The sequence below is a fragment of the Theobroma cacao genome, chromosome 5, assembly GCF_000208745.1.
Source record: "Theobroma cacao cultivar B97-61/B2 chromosome 5, Criollo_cocoa_genome_V2, whole genome shotgun sequence".
NCBI lineage: Eukaryota > Viridiplantae > Streptophyta > Magnoliopsida > Malvales > Malvaceae > Theobroma > Theobroma cacao.
The window spans coordinates 25,306,209-25,329,666 of NC_030854.1; the positions used below are offsets into that span (position 1 = coordinate 25,306,209).

Here is a 23,458-nt window from a genome sequence, read left to right on the forward strand (position 1 = left end):
AGTAACTATCATGAGTATATGTAAGAGAGGGGTGGGTATTGGATTTATAAGTAAAGGTTTTCTTCCACCTATAAAATATTAGAAATAAGGATCCATGACAAGTAGTATGAGAGAGATTCAGATCTTCACTGAAGTGAGACTCTCATGAAAAATATTAAGATTGAGGTAGACTCGGATCAAGGTACGATCTTTTTCTTTATGGGTAAAAGTGCAACGAGAGCATTGCACTATTTGTGGGATAGAAAAGGAGTGTTACACAATTAGATAAGATAAAATATCATAGAAAAGGAGCATTGCCAACAAATACGCCCAAAAATAAAATCATTTTAACTTGGTAATTTCTTCATCAACCATTTAAGACTCTAACCTCTTAGGTTTTGAATTTTGCAATTGATTTAACTTTATGTTAATTGATTTATGTGTTTCTAAATATTTAATTTGTTTTACTTTTAGTTAACAGTATACAATTTGAAATTGAGTTGAGTGTTCTTATAATATTTTTATTTTTTATACATAAAAAATTTCTCTAAATGGAATTTAAAAAAAAAAAAAAAAAGAAGAAGTCTTGTAGTTGTGGCCAAAGCTCATCAGTTGAATATCAATTTTATTATAAGGAAAGAACTTGAAGACGGCATTTACAACGCCCACGACAAAACGGCTCTTCGTTGTTGTTGTGTGTGTGTGAATGTCAGTCTCCTTCGCCAACTTCTCTTCGGTTTCAATTCTTGTTCCCTTTTCACTCTCTCCTACCTATACTTATATTTAATCATACATTTTCATTCTCCATATGTGCTTCAATCTGTGCCTCTCCTCATCACTCTCTCATGGCGGGTCTCTACTCTTCTTCAAGACCCTCATCCTCCTCTTCTTCTTCCTCTTCTTCCCTTTCTTCTTCTCAGCAAACCTTTACATCTCGTCTTCTTTTGCTCCTGACTCTCCTCCCATTAACCCTCGCTTTCTTTGCTTTTATTCTCCAATGGCGAGGCGGTCTCACCGACCCCATCACTCGTTGGTCCCCTGACCCTTTCCAGTTCCCTGGCATGGTCAACTCCGGTTCTAACTCTCCCTCCGATCGGCGCTCCGCTTCGGGTTGCGTTGATCTTTTGGGTCAGAGCCGGTCCCCGGCCTTCCCTTATTATAAGGATTGGAAGTTCGATTTCGGGTCGGATCTTAGGCCTAAGGTTAGTTGGATTTCCTGGTCTTGATCTTTGGTGGGCCTCCCTTTTTAGAGTTGATGAAAATGTACATTCTTATTCTATGATGCCTTCTCATTTTATTGTTATTATTGGATGATCTTAGTTTCGGTTTCTTTTTCTATGAGACAAGTGAATCGGATGGTATTGATTTTAGTGAATTAGGAATGAGTGAAAAGTAAATAGACTTAATTTACTTATCTCAATGAATCTGCTATATACCGAGGTTTAGGCCCTAATTTAGCCGGAAATGGACTACTTACTTTTCTGAATTGAATATTTTGTCGAGAACAGTAAACCATCAAGCCAAAAGTAGGCATGGCCGTAATCAGATGTAAATTAATTTCAACTGCTAAATGTCTTCATAGCCGTCGTCTAGATGATTTAGAACATGGGAAAGGTTCAGATCAGAGAGGGAAAAAATTAGAGCAGAAAGGAAAAGAGATAGAAGAACTAAGATGGGAGAATCAATTCCGGGGACAGACATTTCAATAATAATAATGAAAGTCAATAGTTCATAATAATTATAAGGTAGGAGAAAGTTGAAACAACATAAAGTAATTAAAGGTTACACCCCTAAACCCAAATATAAACACAGAATGGCAAATATAATCTGGGAAGGCCCTGATACTCAGGGAATAAGCTTCCCTCTAAATAATATAATATCCTAAATAATCTAAGATGTCATATATANTACTAAGTAATAGTCATATATATATATAAACACACACACACACACACACACACACACACACACAAATTATTATTAATTTCATAAAATTTAACTAAGCAACAAGATCAAATATTTGAAGAGTTTAATTGATTATGCAGCTTCTTTCATCCTGCATCACAAAAGGTCTACTTTTGGAAATATGTTCTTGTGCTACCATTGGTTTGTTTTGTCGATAGCTCATTGTAGATTCTAGCGGGAAAATTTCTTTTTGTTTGCACATTAAAACTGGTTGTTCTTTTACTAATAAAACGTTATTTTTGTGTGAATTTCGAAATTGATGGTGTTAAAATGTATATTTAGGTATTATCGTATAAGGTTTGGGTGGATATGAAATCTGTTTGCAGTAACACCTTTTTCATGCCTTGTTGTAAATGAACATCTTCTGAACTGTAGCAGCAAAAACGTTTCAACAGATGCAAGGAAAAATTATAAACTTCCACGTGACATTTGATCAAAACAAACAGCTTTCATCCATGTATTTTGAAAATTGTCTACACTTTTCAGGGTGTAAGTGTAAGAAAATTGATAAGTGCATGGTTTTTCAAAATGCAGGGGTGTTTGTGTTTTAAATACGCTTTTCTTTTTTAAATTATTTTTATTTCTCTTGTTTGTTCTCTTCTCAATTAATATTAAATGATTTGTAAGTTAAAAAATTAATCTTGTTTATTTGTCAGAAAAGAGAAAGATCCTCCAAGATTCCTCTTTTTACTCTTTGTGATTGCTTCACCTCTATGGCCTTTTGACATGTCAACTCTCTCTCTCTCTCTCATTTTCTTAAAGAAATTTTTTGCTGGACATAGACCATTATTATCACCCATGTATGTCTTTTCAACGTTGTGATGAATTTGGAAAGCTACTTCTTACATTCTTTTGGTGGTTTTGCTGCATGCCAGATATGTATTATTTCAAGTACTTCGGCAGGCTTGGAACAGACATTACCATGGATTTTTTATCACAAGGTTATTGGAGTTTCAACCTTTTTCCTTTTTGTTGAGGGGAAGGCTGCCTCTCCTAATGTGTCTAAAGTCCTAGAATCAATTCCGGTGAGTATAAATCCTTTATCCCTCCTTCTCATTTGCAATACTTTGTTATTATGTTCTAGTGTTCATTCTACTTTGCTTCTGTTATTATAAGCAAAATACATCTTTTGCAGGGGGTGAAAGTGATATACAGAACAAAAGAATTAGAGGAACAACAAGCTAAAAGGTCGGTACATGATTTGGTTGAATAGTTGATGACAAAAAGTATATGTTTTGTCGTGGTCTGCTATTAGAAGGCACATTTTGCACTTTCCTTTTTTCTATACAAAACTTAAATGATTGTGGGAGAACTCAATGCTAGAGAGTGGAGTGGGGCAGAGAGAGAGAGTAAATTTTGGAGGTTCAGTCCTGGGATACCAGTGATTTGGTAGCAATCAAATCAAAGTATCGATAGGGACCAAAATACTATTCTGGTGAGCCCATGAAATCAGAATAAAATACACATTTTGTTGAGAGACATAAGCTCTGAAATAAATAGTGCTATGTCGGAGATGAACATATAACTTTTTTACACTACCATTAGATTTTATGCCATCAACTTTTCTTTATATGTTATTGTGGTTTTCTGGATTTGTCGTACTTGATGAGATAATCTGTTTGCTTCCATACAATGATTTCCTGAGATGCCCTTACTTTCTTTTTCATTTCTTTTTTTATTAAATACTTTATTGAAGTACCTTTTACATTCCTGGTAAAAAAAAAAGGGTACCTTTTATATATTCATAGAGTCTGACCTAATGTTCTTCTATTTCCTTGTCCTATTTTTGCTATTGGTGCTTGTAGTCGTATCTGGAACGAGACTTGGTTGGCAAGCTTCTTCTACAAACCATGTAATTACGAGTTGTTTGTGAAGCAGTCCCTTAACATGGAAATGGCTATTGTCATGGCAAGGGTATGTTATTACATTTTCTTATCTGGGATAATACATATGTACGTGTAGCTTAAATTCATGTTGATGTATAACTCTTAGCCTTACAATTTTTTTCTTCATTCATTTATAGGATGCTGGCATGGATTGGATTATTCATCTTGACACTGATGAGCTTATACATCCTGCGGGAGCTCGTGAGTACTCCTTGAGACAATTGTTGTCAGATGTGCCTAGAAATGTTGATATGGTTGTCTTCCCAAATTATGTGAGTAGAGCTGCCTTTACAAATTTAGATCAAGTTTGAATTGTGTGTATTTTGGTGATAAAGAGTGAAATTGTGTTTCGTGTCTTATTTTGTTCGATCATTGTTGTTGACACTGAAGGTAATTATACCATATAAATTTTTCAGGAGAGCAGTGTCGAGCGGGATGATATCAAGGAACCTTTTACTGAGGTATAATTTCCTCTATCTGTTTCTCATGCTTTATTTTGGCTAGGTTTATAAGACTAATATTAGTTTGAAGGGAACATTATTAAGTTTCCTGTCTCTTACACTTGCAGATAACCCAATCTTCTTTGTAACTGTCTGCGTGCAGCAGTTTTTGCTGTAGTTGTGATTATGTATGCATTCATTGTTTATGATTCCATCTTCTATCTTGGCATAGGTCTCAATGTTCAAGAAGAACTATGATCATCTTCCCAAGGATGTGTACTTTGGCAATTATAAAGACGCAACCCGTGGTAATCCAAACTACTTTCTGACCTATGGAAATGGGAAATCAGCTGCTCGTATTCAAGATCATCTTCGTCCTAATGGTGCGCATAGATGGCATAACTACATGAAGACACCAAAGTATGGTTACTTTCTTATTCTATTGTTTTGTATGAATGAAATGATGTGGTTTAATGTTATTTGTCATATGAAATCTTTACATGTTTTTCTGTATCAGTGTTGCTAAGGTGCTTGCCTAGGTGCTAAGGTGCTTTGCAAACCTAGTACAGTGCTTGCACTGCTTTAGGCAAGGCACCCTTGATCAGGTGCATGCTGCTTGTGTGTAGGCGTGCTTTTGTTAAAGCCACAAGTGCAAAAAAGGCGCATTTGACTTAGGTGTCATTTTGGCTTCTTTAACTTCTAATTTCTTTTATCAGCTTTTGTTTTCATCACCAAAAGAAGATAATGTGAGCTCTCTTTACAAGAATAAAGCATTGGATAATAGAGTCCATGCACAACTCTTAGTCGAAGATTGAAGTGAAAAAATGTTGAGCTTCTTCAGTTATGACTTTAGTTAACTAGTACAATAATTCTTCATCTTTGGAACACGGTAAACAATATGATAAAGCACACTCTTTATGTTCTATTGAAAAAATCATGGATTTCAAGCTTATTAAATACAGTGCAGAGAATTTTCTTTGTTTCATATACTATTAATTATCTTTTAAAATTTAGCATATTATTTGACTTAAGCGAGTGGTTTTTTTGCACTTTGCACCTCAGGTGATGTAAGGGTCCTATTGCTTAGAGTGGCCCTTGCACCTTTGACAACTTTGATTTGCACTTTTGTATGATAAGTTGTTAATTGCTATTAACGTGGTTGCTCTCTACCTTAATGATGGATTCTTTCATTTCTTCTGTTTCTTTTTTTCTAACCTCTTTTTAAAAGGCATATGCTTTATGATTGAAGAGCACAACTTCCTTCCTTTCTAATTTATAGGTATTTAACTACCTTGATTTTGTGTAATATTTTATAGGGAGATCAAATTGGATGAGGCTGCTGTTCTGCATTATACATACCCCAAATTTTCTGATCTCACTTCAAGGCGTGATCGATGTGGCTGCAAGCCTACAAAGGAGGATGTTAAAAGATGTTTCATGTTAGAATTTGATAGAGCTGTGAGTTCCAACTGATGCACCATCATAATCCTTTTATATATTTCTAACTTGCATTTTAGTTTCTTTTGCCCTTGCTTTTACTTGAAGGGTTTTCTGTTGTTTTCCATTTGGGTATCTATCTAATTTTAGATATGAGTTTGTCATATTTCCTGAGTTTTTTAAGATAATATGTTGTCTAAGATAAGTGGCATTTCGCCCTTAGGAAAATTGAATTTTGGCTTACCTTTCCTTGGGTGCGAACTTGAGTGTTACTTACAATCATTTCAAGGCTAGTTGAGCTAGCATATTGCTAGTTTATGTCAGGCTTTACTTGTATTTACTGATCTGGATGTATGTTGATCCTGATTGTATTTCTCCAGTAAATTTAGATATTAATGTACTTAATAAAGCACAGGCTAGGCAAGGAACAATATTAAATGTAAAAGTGGAGGCCTCTTTATAATTAGTAGGTGGGTTTTCCTTGATGTTGGCTTTGGCCATTTTGTAAGTTTAAGCCATAGACATAATGTATGGTGGTGCCTGACCTGTTCTTTGCATTATAATCATGTTAGGTAGTCTACATCAGCAAGGTCTTTGTCAAGTGGTATATATGTTAATTTGATATGGTTGTATTATAGAAAGTTCCATGTTTGTTAGGGAGGGAGAGAGTTGGAAAGTTATCTATTATGATTACGTATTTGCTGATGATTGTAATATTTAGATAAAGGGAGGGAGGCAAGGCAAGTGCTTTCTAGGGTACTCTCGATTGTGATATACTTTAGATGATGCTTTTAATATTTGGGCTTAATTTTGCTTACTGTTCTTTCATGTTTTACTTCAACAGGCATTCATAATTGCTTCAACTGCAACCGAGGAGGAAATGCTTCGCTGGTAATGCTTATATTAACATATTAAATGCCCTCTATTTCATGTTTTTCATTTCAAATATAAACCAAATAGAGCTTATGGTGTTGCATGTTATAAGAGAGGGGTTCTAGTTTTTACCTTGAAAAGTTGCTTTGTGAGGAGCTATTCTGAATGTTATTTTCTTGAAATCCTCTTGTTATCTAAGTTAAGACATTTAATGATAGGTTTAGACTATAAATGGACTCATATACCCTAGTGATTTCTTTTAGGAGCATTAATACATGAGACTGTCTTCATGTGTCAAATGCGTACAGTTATTGGGCTTAATATAGTTAATTATCACTTTGCAAATTGTTAGACTGTTGGATTGTTTCTGATGATCTACTCCTTACTTTTCCAAGTAGACGAAATATATTTCTCACCGAACAATCTATTTTGTTTCTTGGTTGTGTGGGATCGGAGTTGATATTTATCTTCCTCAAATAATGTTGTTCTTTTTACTTAGGTACCGTGAGCGTGTGGTGTGGACTGATAAAGCATTGAACTTGAAACTTTTGAGGAAGGGCATTTTAGCTCGGATTTATGCTCCCATGGTGAGTTAAGCTACTGGGCATGTTTATATGAAGCCTGCCTTGTGGTTTTCAGCTGATCTTTGCTATGGATTATTTTGCTGATGACCATGCGTGGTTCAAGTGTCAAGATTCCTCGAATCATTCACTTTTTTCTCTTCTCACAGGTTGTAATTCAAGGACTTAGGGAATCTGGTATTTTCAGTTCTATAGTACAATCAGCACAGACGACTCTCTCAAAGGACAAGTTTTTGACATCCGTTGAGAGTAGCAACTCTTCTAGAGTAGATAAACCTGGAATAATTTCTTCCAGAAAGATTGGTGTGACAGAATCTCAGGCCACTGCCAGAAGGATCTTGGAGATCACCAACAAATTTTCTTATAATTCGGCAATCCCACCACTTTCTCCTCCAGTACTGGATGATATGCACATGGTAATATAATGGCATCAAATTCACAGTGATTACTGCTGCCTCATTGTTCCTGCAAAGAGTTGAGAAAATTGAAATAGAAAGTGGGGTAAAATGAGACAACTTGGTTTGCCGGCTCTGGCTCCAGCTCTGGCTCTGGTGGGGGCATTTTCCAGTGTTGGCTTTTCGTGGGGCTCTTCCCGATCATTACCCAAGCGCTGCTGTACATTTCTTCAGGTTTAGATTATATTAGATGATGATAGAGTGAGAGGTGTAGAGCGGGATTCTGACTAATACAGATTGATGATTGTTGCATCTTTGATATTGGTTTTGGATGCCTAAGGCTAATGGCTGGAGGCTGTAAACATTGAACCAGTTTGTGATACTATTTAGTTGAGAGGGGCATTCATCATCATTTTCCATTCCCCCACTCAGACTCAGATGATTGATGATGTTCATCAATCAAACTTTAGAATATGGTATTCTTTTGCATTTACTTGAAACAATCAATTGCATTCTATTCTCCATTCTCTCCACTTTGTATCCATACTTTATCTCAGTACATTTCACTCAATTATAATTGCATATAAATACATTAACAATTTAAAAAACTTTTCATAAAATAACAAATTTCCATTTATATTACCAGAACTCAATTACTGAATTGGCAAAAGGAAAACCAAATCATAAATTGAAAAATATGTATTAATAAGATCGAATCCGGGTAGTCCGGTTGGAGAGCCACACGCTCAATAACACGTGCTTTCCACTGTGTATAATAGTAGGAGCGATGCCAACACTTTTCGGCTGTTTAACTGCTAACTCGCGCTTCCTCTCTGTCTCTGACATTGGGTTCCATAGATGAACCAAGCATCGCCACTTGGTTTTAAGACTTTGATCAATCTTTCAAGGTTTTCTTTTTCTTTCTCCGATAAAATTCATTTGTTGTTTCTCTTTTTTGTTGTTTGTTCTTATAGAAATTTAAGCTGACTGGAAAATATGTAGCTTTGCAGCGGCTCCAAGGAGTTTGGGAGTTGGAAGATTTGTCCCTTCGAGAGGCAAAGTAATGGGGTCTAAGAGAAGAAGCTTTTCGACTTCATCCTCCATAGATGACCAAAACATTGATAAGAAACCCAAAGGAGTAATAGACAACAATAACCCCATTTCTGATAAGCCTCTTCTCAAGGTTTCTTCTTTTTTTTTGCATGCTTTTTTCTTAGTTTTCTGTTTGGGTTTAATGAAAATGTTAAGAAAAGTAAATTAGTTAAGCACAATAATGATAAACAGGTCAAAAGGATTAATGGCTACAAATCCTTATGTTTAATCAGATATTATATTTTGAGTTATAAGGTATTAATTTTATGCTTTTGATATTGATAATTGCTTAAGAATGTAAATGAAAGGTACTTGGAATGCAGAATTTCAAGGATGATCCAGGAAAAATAGAGGCAATGACAGTTCAACAACTCAGAACTGCATTGAGGTAAATAACAAGTTTCAAGGGCTAACATATAAAAGTGTATAACTCCTCTGTTTGATGTTCTTGCATTCTGCATCATGGATTGATTTCTGTCATTTATGCACTTTGCATTTAGAAAATTTTTGTGTGTTAACTCCTACATTTAGTTTGTTGATTGGAAAGAAGATTGTTCCACAAATGGAGCTATGAGGTGAAACAGCTCATGTGACCAACACAAATTAGTTGAATTTTTTCTTAATCACATTCCCATTCTGTTGTAGACACTTTCCTTTAACTTATGAAGTATGTAATCCTGAATTTCCTTTTTAAGCCTGGTTAATGGGATTTTATTGACCCATGAAAAAGGTAAATTGGACGTGTCTAATTTAAGATCTGAGTTTGTTTTAACTGTTTTTAATTGACAGGAGTGCTGGTGTCCCTGCCAAAGGTTCCAAACGTGACCTTGTATCTGCTTTACAGTGCTATTTGGCCAAGGAAATAGATGGTATGCAATTTTCTATAGAATTTAAGTTATAATATATATTTTGGTATCCTGCAAGTCTTCATATGATAGCAATCAAGATTGAGGATAACAACATAAATTTTCTTATAGCGGGTATAATAATTAATTGCATGTGCAAGCTTCCTTTTCTGATCTCTGAAATTCTTTGCATGTGCAGGTGGAAGTTCTTTTTTAGCAGATAAACAAGATCCTTCCAATTATGATGAAAGCATATCTATAAGAATGGAGGCAGGATCCATAGAGGACCAAGTCCAAGATGTTAACACTATTTCTAAGGTTTCCAGGGTTCAGCGGAGCAGGAGGACGTTAAACCAAATGCAAATTAAGGGTGAAACAGTTGAAGTTGATACTAAAATTGTCACGATAGAGCAGAAGCTATCTGTTAAAACTGGTCGTGCTTCAGGTAGTGCAGAAGATATAGACATCTGTAGCATTAGCGTTTTATGTAGTTGTTGTGATTTATGGAACTATTCCATCGTTCTCTCATGTAGTTCGGTTTTGGTGGTTCATTTAGTTTGACTAAAAGGATGGATTATTGTGTTTGATCCTTGATGTGGCTAGGTAGGAAGCCTTCTCAGACAAAGAGGAAAGTATCTTCAGATGTTGATAGCAAAGGTGTTAGTGCTGAAAATGGAGTTACCCTTACAGTGAATCAAAGCGAACCATGGACGATTTTTGCCCATAAGAAGCCTCAGAAAGGGTGGATAGCATATAATCCTAGAATCATGAGACCTCCACCTCCTATGGGGAATCCAAAGTTTGTCAAGGTTCTGTCTTGGAATGTCAATGGGCTTAGAGCATTGCTGAAATTAGAGGGATTCTCTGCCCTGCAACTTGCCGAAAGGGAAAACTTTGATGTATTGTGTTTGCAGGAGACTAAACTGCAGGCAAGTATATAATATATCATTTTGTAGCTTAGAAAATTTCAATATATTATAGATAGTTTTATTGAGAAAGTCTCATTGTAGTATAAAACTTTCTCTGCCTTAGCTTACCGTGATATCTGCGTTAATTGGATCACTAGATATTTTACTGGAGTGCTTGAAGCACCTCTTACATCATTAATTCCTATGTGCAGACATAGTTATAGCAATTAGCAGCAAACTTATAAAGTGGCTGCTAAGGCATTTTCCCTCTTGATGGATGTTTGTCCTTGCAGAATGTTGATATACAATTATGTTAATATTGGATGTTTTTGCACTAACTTTAGTTGTGGGCATTTTGCTGTCATTTGATTCTATTTGACACCTAGGATTTGTTTTCATACAAATGTGAGTCAAGTTGTAATATGGCTCCTAATTGGAATTGGTTAAAAAGGGTTAGAAATGAGTAACCTTCTCAATTAAGTGGTTGAAGGTTTTTTTTTTTTTTAAATATTTTCATAACTCAAACTGGCCAGGTAATACTAGTTTTCTTCTTTGAGCGTCAAATGATGACCAAATTGAGAAATTTTGATTGATTTAGTCATGGCTGCTCTAGCTTTAGATAATTGCGGAAACATTTTATTTCTTTCTGTGCAAAAATTCAGGACATGTTAGAATCTGACAATTTGTTGATATTATAAATTGCCAATAACATCTTTTTCCCTTGTGTTTGTATATGTGAGACTGTGCTTATTTGACTCTGTGTTTGTCTGTCCTTGTGAGAGTGTGTATTTTCTTTACATGTGTGTGTCTGTGTGCGCATGTATTTGTTTGTGTGTACATAAGAAATGTGAGCATCTTGGACTTGTTAATTTTCTTGATATATTGAAGGCACTTATTAATTTTGAAACAGGAGAAAGATGTCAAGTCAATCAAACAGTCTCTCATAGAAGGATATGAGAATAGCTTCTGGACATGCAGTAATTCAAAACTTGGTTATGCTGGTACAGCAATAATATCTCGGGTATGCCTGTTCTTTCTAGGATTCAGAAGTGGCTTATCATATGTGTGGCCCTCAGATTATTTTGCACCTTTGGGGATAGAAAGTATGCCACACTTTTTATATCCCTATCTTGTTTATAAATTAGGACCTTGGGGTGACATATCAAGCAAGTATTCACTCTTTTGACGGCAGTGAGGTTACTTCTTAGAGTAGCTTCTGCTGGATTATATGTCTGCTAACTTAATACTCTTATTTGCTAGTTGCTTAATTTTGCAAGATATGCTTTAATGTTGGAAATGCTTGTCTCTTGCATTGAAAATTTGAAATATTGTTGATGGAATCGGCAGATTAGAACTTAAAACATCACAGTATCAAGTTTCATGTTTCTAGCTACCGTTCAGATTCTAATGATGAAATGGGACGTTGTGACCTGATACAGAAAACTATGGGAAAGGTGAAGACTAATCATACTTGATTAATCCATTTTGCGAATTTTAATCAACGGGATTTATTTCAATCTAATGAACTTACTGGGCACTAGGATTTGGTGTCTGTTTTCTTGATTCCATGTCTACTGTACATTTTTTGGGAGCTTGACCTTTTGAAATTCAAGTATCTTTTGCTGTTTCAATTGCTTTGCTTTTTATTAGTTTGCTGTTAAAAAATAGCAGTTGTCTGACAGATTAAGCCGCTTTCAGTCAGATATGGCCTAGGCAAATCAGATCATGATAGTGAAGGACGGGTTGTGACAGCAGAATTCGATTCTTTTTATTTGTTAAGTGTCTATGTTCCTAATTCTGGGGATGGCTTGAGAAGGCTGGTAATTGGCTTAAACACATTTTGTATGTTACTTGCCAATATTTGTCTTTTCCATTTGAATTTTTCAAACTTTTTGACTGATGGCTTTGTTTTTAAATCCAGACATACAGGATTACAGAATGGGATCCTGCTCTTAGCAATTACATAAAAGTAAGCATGCTTATATTTCCCTTTCTCATTGTCATTTCATTTTTGACTTAGTTATTTTAGTTTTCTGATTTGTGCTCTATACTGGAGAGTTTAAGCATCCTCCCTGTCTTGCTTTCTCCTCTCCCCCCTTTGACTTGTTATTCATGCTTTGGCATATATAATCCTATGAATTCGCAGGAGACATTAGATTTGGGTCTTTAGATTTTGAGCAACGTGCATTTGAAAAGGTGATAGGTGCATATATTCCTCTGCTCAAAAAGCTGGTTCAAATCCCCCTTTCCTAGTTAGAAAGAAAAAAAAGATTTAGGGTAATTAATTTCTTCATTGCGAAATTGTCATCAATAATGTAGCAACATATTGGTTATTTTTTTATATTACTTGTCCATTTGGATTAGTATGAAACAAATTATTGTAAGTTGCCAATTTTGTGACTTGTCAGTAATTATATTCTATTCAATTTACCAAAGGTTTCTCATCTGTTATGCCATCACCCTTTTCCAAGTTTTTTCTCTTGCTGAATGCTAGTTCTTTTAGCAGTATTCAGAATGCATATGCAGGGAAGGATGGATATTGAAAGATTAAATTTTTTTAGCAATTTATTTATTAAGTTTGTAAATTTTATGGGCTCAATTTTTTTTAAAAAATATGTCTAGGATATTTTAGATCTTTATATTAATTCGTTTTGCTTGTTTAGAGTAGTCTTTAAGTACCTACATTAATTTTGATTAAAGTAGTGTATGCTGATGCTGATATCTATACTGTTGAGACTTAATTCGCTATCTTTCTCACTATTATTCCTCTTCTCTTCCTTCCTCCCTCTATTCTCCATTTACCTTTCTCTGTCCACTATTCCTGTAGTTTCTCTCTCTTTCTCTTCCTTTCCTCCCATAGTTCCCTGTGATTTCTCTCAAATATCTATTTTCTCTCTTTGCCTCATCTTTCTCCCTGCCTAATCTATTCCTCTTTCTGTTCTGTATCACAAAGTATTGTAGGTATCATAATTTCCTTTAAGGGGGCTTTTCTACATTCTTTCTTAATAGAACTAACTTTGTTCTTGCAAAACATATTTAATTTACCTTTTCCCTGTGAGACCTAATGCTTCAGCTGCTTCCCTTGTATGATGCAGGAACTGGAAAAGTCAAAGCCGGTCATTTTGACAGGGGATCTAAATTGTGCACATGAAGAGATAGACATTTATAACCCTGCTGTAAGTCATTCAAAATTTTGATGTTTTTTGTAGAACTCATGCTTTTATTTGACTAATAGCTTAACCAATATAAGCATATTTGTTTAATCAAAGAACTATTATAAGTGTTCTGCAAAGCAATAATTGATTAACAATCATTGCAAGTTCTTTCTGTCTTGTCACTCTGGGGCCATTGTTGATTACTAAGTTTGATATGTTACCTGCTTATCCTTGGATGATGGACTTGTCTAAAAACTATGAATTACTTCTCGTTTCCTTAGTGTTACATTTCATTTAGAGTTCTCTTATGCAAATACATATGGAAATATCTAGGGTGAGACAAGCCATCTCTTACCCTTTAAAATTATAATGACTTTAGATCTGAGAGGCAAGCGATGCAATACAACAGAACTCTGTTTCAGTCTTTAAACTGCTTGATGTTGGTTTTTATGACGTTCAATCACAGGAAAATAAGGTTCCTAAGCCTTGGTGTTCTGCTCAATGCATCAGGAATTTGTGAAATATACAAAATGCAGCCTCGTCTATTACTCCATCATAATGTTACTGGTTCCCTGATGCAAATTAGAGCAGCAACTCTGTTTTCAGTGAAATGTTATAATAGATGTTTCAAATTTTAAAATGTAGGGAAATAAAAGAAGTGCTGGGTTTACAATTGAAGAAAGGCAATCTTTTGGCACAAACTTCTTATCCAGGGGGTTTGTGGACACCTTTAGAAAGCAGCATCCAGGTGTTGTGGGCTATACTTACTGGGGTTATCGGCATGGTGTGCGCAAAACTAACAAAGGTGTGACATCCTACATTTTAAACTTACCCTCTTATTCTTTTTATCCTTCTTCATTTGTAAGATTAATTTTGTGCCAATTTTTTTGAAGTATATGAGACCATTTCAAGTAGCCTTTGACTTGAGGATACTTCCTGTACCTCAAAATGATTAATATTTATTTGTTTATTTATGCTGGGAATGGTCGAATTTTGTTTTGGCGTTGCTTCTAGAGATTAGTAAGATTTTTGAGGGGAGTTAATGTAACAGTCACTGTGATTAGCTTCCATCATTAATAAATATTTAGCATATTTATTTTGGCAGTGCCCCCATATTTAGTTAAAATTTTGTTTTTTGGAACAGGGTGGAGGCTGGACTATTTCCTAGTTTCAGAAGCCATAGCTGATGATGTTCATGACTCGTATATTCTCCCTGATGTTATGGGTAGTGATCATTGCCCTATTGGCCTTATACTCAAGGTCTAGTCTAGTCTGCCCCAGCAACACTGGATTAATTGGCGTTTGAATGGGATAAGTGCAACATTGTTGTCAACCAAAACCCAACTTGAAAGAAGTTTGAGGGTGTTGGGAGTTACAAAATGGAATTTCACCGATGCAGTTGCTGCTGTGCTACTGACGTAGCGGGAAGCAATTACATCTTATGCTGTTGGCATTGATTTTGCAGAAAATTGGAAGAGGGTGGAAACTCAAAAGGGCATTTGAACTTTATGAGATTGTATTAAAATGTATGGCTTTGCGTAGTTGGTACAATCTTGTTTTGCAAGCGTTTTTGGCGGCCCACTTTCATATGTAATGAACACTTGTGTATGCAGTAATACTGATTGTACTTATGAAACTTATGCTTCCCTGGCACACAAGTCTTGTTGCAATTGTTGTCATTGATTGTCCCATTGACTTGATTTTGTTGTTGATGGTTTTGCATGTGATTGAATTGAAGGGGACAATGATACTGAATTTGGCAATTTTCCATCATTCCTTTGCTAAAAGCTTTTACGCTTGGTGGGGGAGAAATACTGAATCTTTGTCAATCTAATTTATTATATTACACATCATCTTGCCTATTTTATATGCATTTTGATTGAACCAAAACATGTTTTATTCTTTGGTTCATCCCAAATATTGTAGAATCTAAACTTGTCCTGCAACAGGGAGGGCATGAGCATGACTAATCTTTCCATCCTTAGTTTAACTTAATACTGTGGACGTTCTTTCCCCCTAAATCCCTCTACCATTGGAATCAATTGTGGTCAGTTGGATGTTCCATGTTGACTTGGACTTTGAATAAAAGAAGCCAATAAATAAACAGTAGAAAAAGTATTCAGACTAAGGTTGATGTTTTAGAAATGATGTATATTATTTTCTGCAATGGCTTATGTGGAAAATATGTTACACGTAGGCATGAAACTTGCTATCGTGGCAAGATCTCGTTGGTTCAATGACGCCAAAAATGATACTCAAAAGCCCCAACCCACTCCAACTTTCCATGTAATGTAACATAGAATAGAGACACCGCAGCGACAATTCAAAGACTTAACATATTTGAGACAAACAAAACTTTGCAGAGAAACAGAGCAGCAGCCATGGCAGCTCGCAAGAGAGCTTCAGCAACGACAGCAACACCGACAGAAACAAAGCCGAATCCTCCTCTAACCCAAGAAACAACCACCCAAACCGACCCACCGATCTCTCCACCAAAGAAAGGCCTCATCTTTAAGCTCTGTCTTTTCTTTTCAATTTCTTACTTTTACCTTCTTTTCCAGCGATATAAGATCGAGCAAGACCTCAAGAGATCCATCCTTATCAATGCTGCCCTTAGCGTTGCCGGCTTCTTCCTTACTCAGAGAATGATTCCTGTTGCTTCTAGATATGTTTTAAAACGCAATTTATTTGGATTTGATATTAACAAGAAGGGTACCCCTCAAGGCACTGTTAAAGTGTAAGTTTAAAATTTTCTGTTTTTTCTTATAAGAAAAAAAATGGGTTGTGATTGCTTTTGAATTTTGTTGAACTGGGTATGTTTTCATTTAGAATTCTGATTGGATTAGCTAGTTGAGGATTGAATTTTTATTTTCATAAACTGGGTATTTGTCAAGGTGATTATTCCTTTGGCACTTTACATTGTTTAATAAATGTCTCTGCTTTATCATTTTACTTCCATTAAATAAATTAACGAGTTGCCTATAAGTTAGATCCTCAATGTTGGCTTCTGGTTTTGTATCCGAACCTTTATTCAATACTATCAAGTTTCTTTTTTTGAATTCTGTTGGTAGTGCTTTTAGATGCTGCTACTATATGCCATCAGCTAAGATTCTTATACTTAAGTTGGAATTTTTTCCATTTATGAAAATTATAAAAAATAATTTAAAAAAAACACTCTACTTAGTGAAGGCGGCTTTTGGTTTTGCAGGCCTGAGTCATTGGGAATTGTTGTAGGTATTGTCTTCTTGGTTTTGGCTATCTTGTTTCAATATTTTAACTTCACGGCAGATTCAAATGTAAGTGTGATTTGTCCCAGAAGTTTCTAGCTGTGTTTTTGCTTATTTATTTCTTTTTGAACTTCACATTGTGTAACTCTATTTTTCAGTGTCAGAAATTAATAGTTTATGAAAATATTCAAAAGCTAGGAACGATTGATAGCATTTTGAGGAAATGACTGCGCGGTTTAACACATAGTTAATTGCACATTTGAGTATTAAGTATGGAACTTGAATGAAACCATTGAAAATAGCAGCTTTGAAAAGGCAAGGTGGTGAGAGAAGGAAAAACAAGAAAAAAATAGAAAATTGGGAATTTTCTTGGAATGTATAAGGGAAGAATAGTTATAGCAGGCATAAAAATAGGATAAAATAGGAATTTATACCTTTTTTCCTTTTCACTAAATAAACTAGGTATTAGTATTGTTCTCATTCTCACTCCTGTTCCCATTTCAATTCCTACTATATTCTTTCCATAAACCAAGCATAACATTGGCAAAAGGATGAGATAGAATTTCTAGAGAACACTTCTGGTTGGTCTTGAAGAGAAAAGGAGTACCATAAGATATATCAATGTTATTTGAGATTTGTAGAAAGAATGAAAAGACTTAGAGGTAAACCATATTACAATGTTGAAGTCATTCTAAAAAACGATTTAGCTTCTTTAATTCTTTTATCAAATGTTAAAGCCCCTAATTGAGTGGAATGGGGGGAAATTTTTTCGAGTAGCTGGCCTCAAATACTTTGGGATTAAGGCTTAGTTGAGTTAAGTATAGTACAGGGAACGTTGAACTTTGAGATAACTCCATTTTCTTTTGTTGGCTTCTAAGAAACTTTTGCTCTTTTGCTTTTTCTTATGTATATGTTACTTTTTCTACCAGCATTGCATGGTTCCTATCCCTCATCTTTAAGACAATAAAGATTTTGGTTCTTGGATCATAATTTAGGGCAAGTCCAAATTGCATTAGCTTTGATGTTAGCTTCTTCATGGAGAGTTTAATGTTTTGTAGAATTGAAGATCAATTTGTTGGTTATTGTTTATTCAGTGGCTTGTTGAGTACAATGCAGCCTTAGCATCTATCTGCTTCATGATTTTGCTTGGATTCGTAGATGATGTCCTGGATGTCCCTTGGAGAGTGTGAGTATACATTTACCCTTAAGGTTTTTGCATACTCGGTGGAAGCCTGTTAATTTTTTGGAAGGGTGTCCATGGCTTCTACACTAATTTTTAACACTATCCTTATGTTGTTTTTATGAAGAGCAGGAAACTACTACTGCCATCAATTGCTGCTCTTCCATTGTTGATGGCCTATGCTGGGCACACAACTATCATCATTCCAAAGCCTCTTGTTTCATTTGTTGGGCTAGAGGTGTTGGATCTAGGTACGAAATGATACTCAGAATTAATTTGGCAGTAAGAATAAGAACCTTTTCTAATGTCAGGATGGTGCTTGTTCTGTTTCTCTCATTTTCTAATGTTATAATGTTTCTCTCTTATATTGAGCACCAATCTACCTCTAATTATAATCTCAAATTTCTGGCCATTGGGCAGGTTGGGTCATCTTTGGTTCTAGTCATTTAGGGTTTTGACTTTTTTTGGGTTATTTTGAGTTGAGGTTCCATTGACCTTTTGAGTGAAATCAGGCTGGTTAAGTTGGGTTTTGGCTGGATCGGTGGGTCTTTGTTTAGGGTCAGCTTCAAACCACTTGTTTCCTCTAACAAGTAGCTAATAAAGCACATTTTAGTTGGGGGTGAGGTTCTAGCTCAGGTCTTTTTTCTTTTATCATTGATTTTTCAATGAATTTGGTTGGTTTTTCAAGTTGCATTGGGTAGTTGTTGTGGTTGGATCAGCTTTTGAAGTAAATGCATACATATATTGGCATTTATTGTATGAAAATAACACAGGAGGATCTTTGTTTAAACAATATGTTTGGTCAAGTTGTGCAAGAAACTGCAAATGTAAGTTTGGTCAAGTTTTAACATGTCTCTCGACTTTGGAGCTTTAATATGAATTAACTTTTAGATAGTGGTCACAGCATAATGAAAATTGGCATCAGAATGTTGCATCAAGTGTTCAACCTGTTGTTCAGTAAACGTACTTGTTGACATGCTAGCATGTCCTGAGCTTTAGTTAATGATTGTCCATATAATTGCAATAATTGAAATGATTATCCTCAGTGATGGAAATATTTGCCCCTTGCCTGAGCCTGATGAACACAATTGAGCTAAGCCTGCGGAATTTTGTTTGCGTCTGAGACAAATATTTGACTTGGTAACTTGTTAGAACCCATTGTTTATAGATTAGAATACATGAAAATATTTTCAGGTTTCCTTGATGCACCTTTTGGCACTTATTTTTTACAGTGTAAAGCAAGGCTGGGCAACCATCAAGTTCTAAAGTTCATTATGTTTTTGCTCGTTAATGAAAAAAATACTAAGATATGCTGATTGATGAGTTAAACCTTTACCCTGGGATAATATAGAAGATAGTTAGGTGTGGGCCTATAACTTAATGATGTACATAGTTTGACTGAGCCATGCCAAGAAATCAATCAGCTTGGATTGGTTTTAATGATGAACTGAATCAAGGAAAAGGAGTTTGTTATTAGATAAAGTGTATGTTATCATACATATAAGCATACAGCATCTGTTTTTTTTTTTTATTGTACAGACAAATATACCATCTTTGAAGCCAGGACAGTCCAGATTTCCTATAATATTAATGTTATATCTGTATGCTGATACTTTTTGGGGCATGTGTGAGGATATAAAGGAAAGTGTTGAGATATGTCTTATATGTAGTTGGAGTTTACATGTAATCTTTTATGTGGGAAAAAACAGAGGGCCTATATATTGCTAAAATTTTGAAGAGTTGGGACTTAAAATGTGAGCATAAACGTTGTTAAATTTGTCATCTCTGTTTTCTGTCCTCTCTCAAGTTAGGATTTATCCTTATTGAACTGCTAAGCTTTGTTCAACTTTCAAATTTTTATATTTCCTTTGTTTTTAAAGAAAAAATGAATTTTTAAGTAGATAACCAAGTCAGTGAGCTGTTTATCCTTGCAAGGAACTCATAGTTGGTTTTGTTGTGGCAGGATGCGTATATAAATTGTATATGGGGCTTTTGGCAGTATTCTGCACAAATTCCATCAACATTCATGCTGGTTTGAATGGCCTTGAAGTTGGGCAAACAGTTGTGATTGCATCAGCTGTAAGCATAAACAACTATGATATTTGGAATCTGACTTTTATGCAATCTAACTTCTTGTTGCAATTCACAGATTTTGATACATAATATAATGCAAATTGGAGCATCTTCAGATCCTGAGTACAAGCAAGCTCATGCTTTCTCTATTTATCTTGTTCAACCCTTACTAGCCACCTCGTTGGCTTTACTTTCTTACAACTGGTAACAACCCTGCATTTGACCACCAGCTGTTTGCAAATCCTACTTCGTGGCTAACAAAGTCTTACTAATGGTTTTTTGCTTCTGTTGTTTGTAGGTATCCTTCTTCAGTTTTTGTTGGCGATACATACACATACTTTGCTGGAATGACCATGGCTGTCGTTGGGATTCTCGGACACTATAGGTGTGTGTTTGTCACACTCTGTTTCATTCGTATCGCCTTTGCTTGGATAAGATGTACCTGTATCCATACATCAATAGATACATATGCATCCATGTATGCGTGTATGTATGTCTCTTTTAAGTTTTACATAATGCCATGGGAGTAAATGCTGTGCCTTCTGACCAAACATTTGGGAGTTAACATGTCTTCGTTTTGTGATAAAAAAAGGGTGATGTGCAAGTAAAAGAACATGGCAAGCCAACTTGAAGGCCATGTTTTAAGAAATATGCTGTATTGCCCCTACTAATGGCATGTATGGTTTTAGATATTTATCCTAATCAAAACGAATTTGCTGATTTGACCTCTATCCGTTCCATTTGATTTTAACTCTTGGTGCTGACTTACTATGTAATTCAATACCGCTATTCAGGGATTAAAAGCAGGATATCTGAATGTCCTGCTCCAATCTACTATTTTGATGAACTTATGTGGCTTAATATCCATGATTTTCTGGACAAACTAAGTATTTATGCTTACCATCAGCAAGCTTTAATTTGGGGGAGGCGGGCTATGCTTATAAACTATTCAATATTGATTAAATTCTTTTTGGTTTTTCTCTTTCTATTTCTTGCTACAGTGAAACACTCTTGATTTTCTTTCTTCCTCAAGTGTTGAACTTTCTCTTGTCACTTCCTCAGGTTTGATCTGCTATCCTCTTTCTCTCTCTCTCTCTCTCTCTCTCTAACTATTTATAACTCTTCTGAAGAATATGCAAAACAGCTAATTTGCATTGACATACAATTTTTTTAGCTTTCTGGCTATGTGAAATGCCCACGACATCGTCTTCCAAGGTAGTTGTTTTTACCCATATAAGACTAAGCTTGTTGCCTGCATCAAAATTTTCTTTTATCTTTTAATCATTATCTTTTGTATCTTTAGATTCAATCCTGAGACTGGACTACTTACTGGGACACATGATGGGACACTTGTTAACTTTTACTTGAGAATAGTTGGCCCAAAATCAGAAAAGTCACTCTGCCTCCACCTTCTTTTTGTTCAGGTGATTTTCTCATGTTTGCATTCTTTCTCTGCTTGACCAACATTTTGTTTCTGTAATGTCAAAGTACCAGAGGAGTCAGGTTGTAGATGAACAACTTATAGCAGGCATTGAGACTTTACCATCTTACATTGGCTAGACGTAGAAAGATTTGACAGGATTGTACACAACCAAATAAATTTGGGTTCCCACAATCCTGACAATGAGTTTGTGTCATATTCCTGTTGCTCTCTGAAGGTTGACCAATTTAAACACGAATGCAGTTCGTAACTTATATCTTGTGAAAAATAGTTCTTAATTTTTCGTTTTTCAAGTTGAATATCTCCAGAGTACCCTGCAGCATCCATTTGTTTGTTTCTGTCTCATTTATGTATGTTTGCTTCCCATAGGCCCTAGGATGCTGCTTCTGTTTCATGCTGAGGTACTTCCTCGCCGGATGGTACAAATAAGGTAGCAACATCAGAGAAAAGCAAAATAGTTTTGCTATACGGGTTTGTCGTGTAGAATAATTTAGCATCGGAACACGAGAGTACGTCTTTCAGCAGAGACAAATGACCTGCAGTCTTGACAACATTGGGATGAATGCTGACAATAGTATTACTTGCATAATTTTCCCTTTTTTTTTATATATATCACTTGACAATTTACATTTTGGTGTGGAAGAGAAAGTTGGACGACATTAGATCATAGGAAGCCAATGGCTCAAAACTCTCTGTATTTACTGTTCCTTTTGCATTAGTTATTCGTAAGTCATTAGGCTTAGTTGATGTACAACCTCGCCTTGCCTTGTTTGAAACTGTACATTGACTGAGGTAATTTGAACTACATTTTTATTATTATTGTTATGGTGGTTGCAATTATTGAATTATTATTAGTAATTTTATCTTAAATTGATTGCTGCATTTTTCTATTTTAAGATTCCGAAATAATGTTTACTTATATTTTTGTTTTGAACTTATTTTTCCTAGTATTTTTTTTAAAAAAAAAAAACAAACTTTTCCCACTTCTTTTGTTGAGTTTTGCTCAGAGTACCTTAGGAACATTTTTTAAAGTTGCTATATTACATTATATTTTCCCTTAATGTATTGAAATTCGTCACATTTTAATTGTTAATTATTGTATTTCAACAAAAATATTACCATACATGGTATATTTACTAAACCTAAAGTGTGTCTTCTGGGCAATCATTAGGAAAATCCTTTTTCATTTAAGTTCTCTTACTCTTTTAAGATTAGAAGGTTCTCAAAGTCGTATGTGTATTTAGTAATTATTAATTCATAAATTTTACAAAATATAGTTTAATAAGATATATTTTTATCTTTAAATTTTATTTGTAAAATTTAAAAATTTCGATTGATTTGTACTTGTAGCAATCAAGATTGCTCTTAAAAACTATTATGAAGTTCTTATGAAAAATAATAACTTTTAAAATTAAATTAAAGTTGTTTGGTAAAATATTTTTTATAAAATCTTTTCTATAAGTTATAATTTTTGTTAAAATTATCATAGAAGGTATTTTTTTTAAGAGGGTAATATTGTAATTATTTTTAACAAATGAGGATATTTTTGGAACAAAAATAAAATTTTTTTTGTATTTTTAAAGGAAGAGAAGAAAAAGCTGTTCCTTGGAGGTTTTTTTTTTAAATTTGTTCTTAAAAAAAAAGTTATTTTTTTTAAGAGCTTCTCAAAAGATCATGTTTGGCTTGACTTTTGCTTTTAAGAAATAGATAAGCTGAAAAAAAGTTAGGCAAAACATGCATTAACTATAAGGCACTTGAGGAATTCTATACCATTTGAGTAGTCCTTTTAATTCACTAAATTAAAATGATTCCCCGTATACTTAAAACATATGCTTATAAGTAGAAAACATATGGTTTTAAAGATATTCCAATTATAAAAATTTGATATTTTTAATTTAAAAGTTTCATATTCAAATCTTAAAAGAATGAAGTACAATATAAATGGTCAAATTATACAATTTGTCCTTATGCTTTGTCAAAA

At 34.7% G+C, this 23,458-nt stretch overlaps 3 protein-coding genes across 3 annotated transcripts; all 3 read left to right on the forward strand.

Annotated features, from left to right (window-relative positions):
• Positions 625 to 8,083, forward strand: LOC18598840 (glycosyltransferase-like At2g41451). The gene is made up of 11 exons (XM_007028543.2): positions 625 to 1,181; positions 2,820 to 2,969; positions 3,080 to 3,132; positions 3,750 to 3,858; positions 3,968 to 4,102; positions 4,247 to 4,291; positions 4,503 to 4,690; positions 5,587 to 5,728; positions 6,552 to 6,598; positions 7,080 to 7,167; positions 7,311 to 8,083. The coding sequence occupies exons 1-11, from the start codon at positions 825 to 827 to the stop codon at positions 7,584 to 7,586; spliced, it is 1,590 nt and encodes a 529-aa protein (XP_007028605.2). The 5' UTR covers positions 625 to 824; the 3' UTR covers positions 7,587 to 8,083.
• LOC18598841 (DNA-(apurinic or apyrimidinic site) lyase, chloroplastic) lies at positions 8,292 to 15,326 on the forward strand. Its single transcript, XM_007028544.2, has 12 exons — positions 8,292 to 8,464; positions 8,559 to 8,739; positions 8,972 to 9,036; positions 9,438 to 9,517; positions 9,693 to 9,938; positions 10,097 to 10,422; positions 11,312 to 11,422; positions 12,084 to 12,221; positions 12,323 to 12,370; positions 13,497 to 13,577; positions 14,202 to 14,361; positions 14,701 to 15,326. The coding sequence occupies exons 1-12, from the start codon at positions 8,415 to 8,417 to the stop codon at positions 14,820 to 14,822; spliced, it is 1,608 nt and encodes a 535-aa protein (XP_007028606.2). The 5' UTR covers positions 8,292 to 8,414; the 3' UTR covers positions 14,823 to 15,326.
• Positions 15,839 to 22,302, forward strand: LOC18598842 (UDP-N-acetylglucosamine--dolichyl-phosphate N-acetylglucosaminephosphotransferase). The gene is made up of 11 exons (XM_007028546.2): positions 15,839 to 16,293; positions 16,765 to 16,852; positions 17,878 to 17,969; positions 18,096 to 18,214; positions 19,927 to 20,042; positions 20,113 to 20,240; positions 20,335 to 20,421; positions 21,038 to 21,098; positions 21,211 to 21,251; positions 21,340 to 21,460; positions 21,847 to 22,302. Exons 1-11 carry the CDS (start codon positions 15,938 to 15,940, stop codon positions 21,904 to 21,906), a joined length of 1,269 nt encoding a protein of 422 aa, XP_007028608.1. The 5' UTR covers positions 15,839 to 15,937; the 3' UTR covers positions 21,907 to 22,302.

Coding starts and splice junctions, on each gene's coding strand:
- LOC18598842 (XM_007028546.2), top strand. CDS start 15,938: ATGGCAGCTCGCAAGAGAGCTTCAGCAACGACAGCAACACCGACAGAA. Junction 17,970..18,095: donor CTGGATGTCCCTTGGAGAGT/GTGAGTATACAT, acceptor TATGAAGAGCAG/GAAACTACTACTGCCATCAA. Junction 20,422..21,037: donor GGGATTCTCGGACACTATAG/GTGTGTGTTTGT, acceptor TTCTTGCTACAG/TGAAACACTCTTGATTTTCT.
- LOC18598841 (XM_007028544.2), top strand. CDS start 8,415: ATGAACCAAGCATCGCCACTTGGTTTTAAGACTTTGATCAATCTTTCA. Junction 10,423..11,311: donor TGCAGGAGACTAAACTGCAG/GCAAGTATATAA, acceptor ATTTTGAAACAG/GAGAAAGATGTCAAGTCAAT. Junction 12,371..13,496: donor CTCTTAGCAATTACATAAAA/GTAAGCATGCTT, acceptor TGTATGATGCAG/GAACTGGAAAAGTCAAAGCC.
- LOC18598840 (XM_007028543.2), top strand. CDS start 825: ATGGCGGGTCTCTACTCTTCTTCAAGACCCTCATCCTCCTCTTCTTCT. Junction 4,103..4,246: donor TGGTTGTCTTCCCAAATTAT/GTGAGTAGAGCT, acceptor TAAATTTTTCAG/GAGAGCAGTGTCGAGCGGGA. Junction 4,691..5,586: donor AACTACATGAAGACACCAAA/GTATGGTTACTT, acceptor AATATTTTATAG/GGAGATCAAATTGGATGAGG.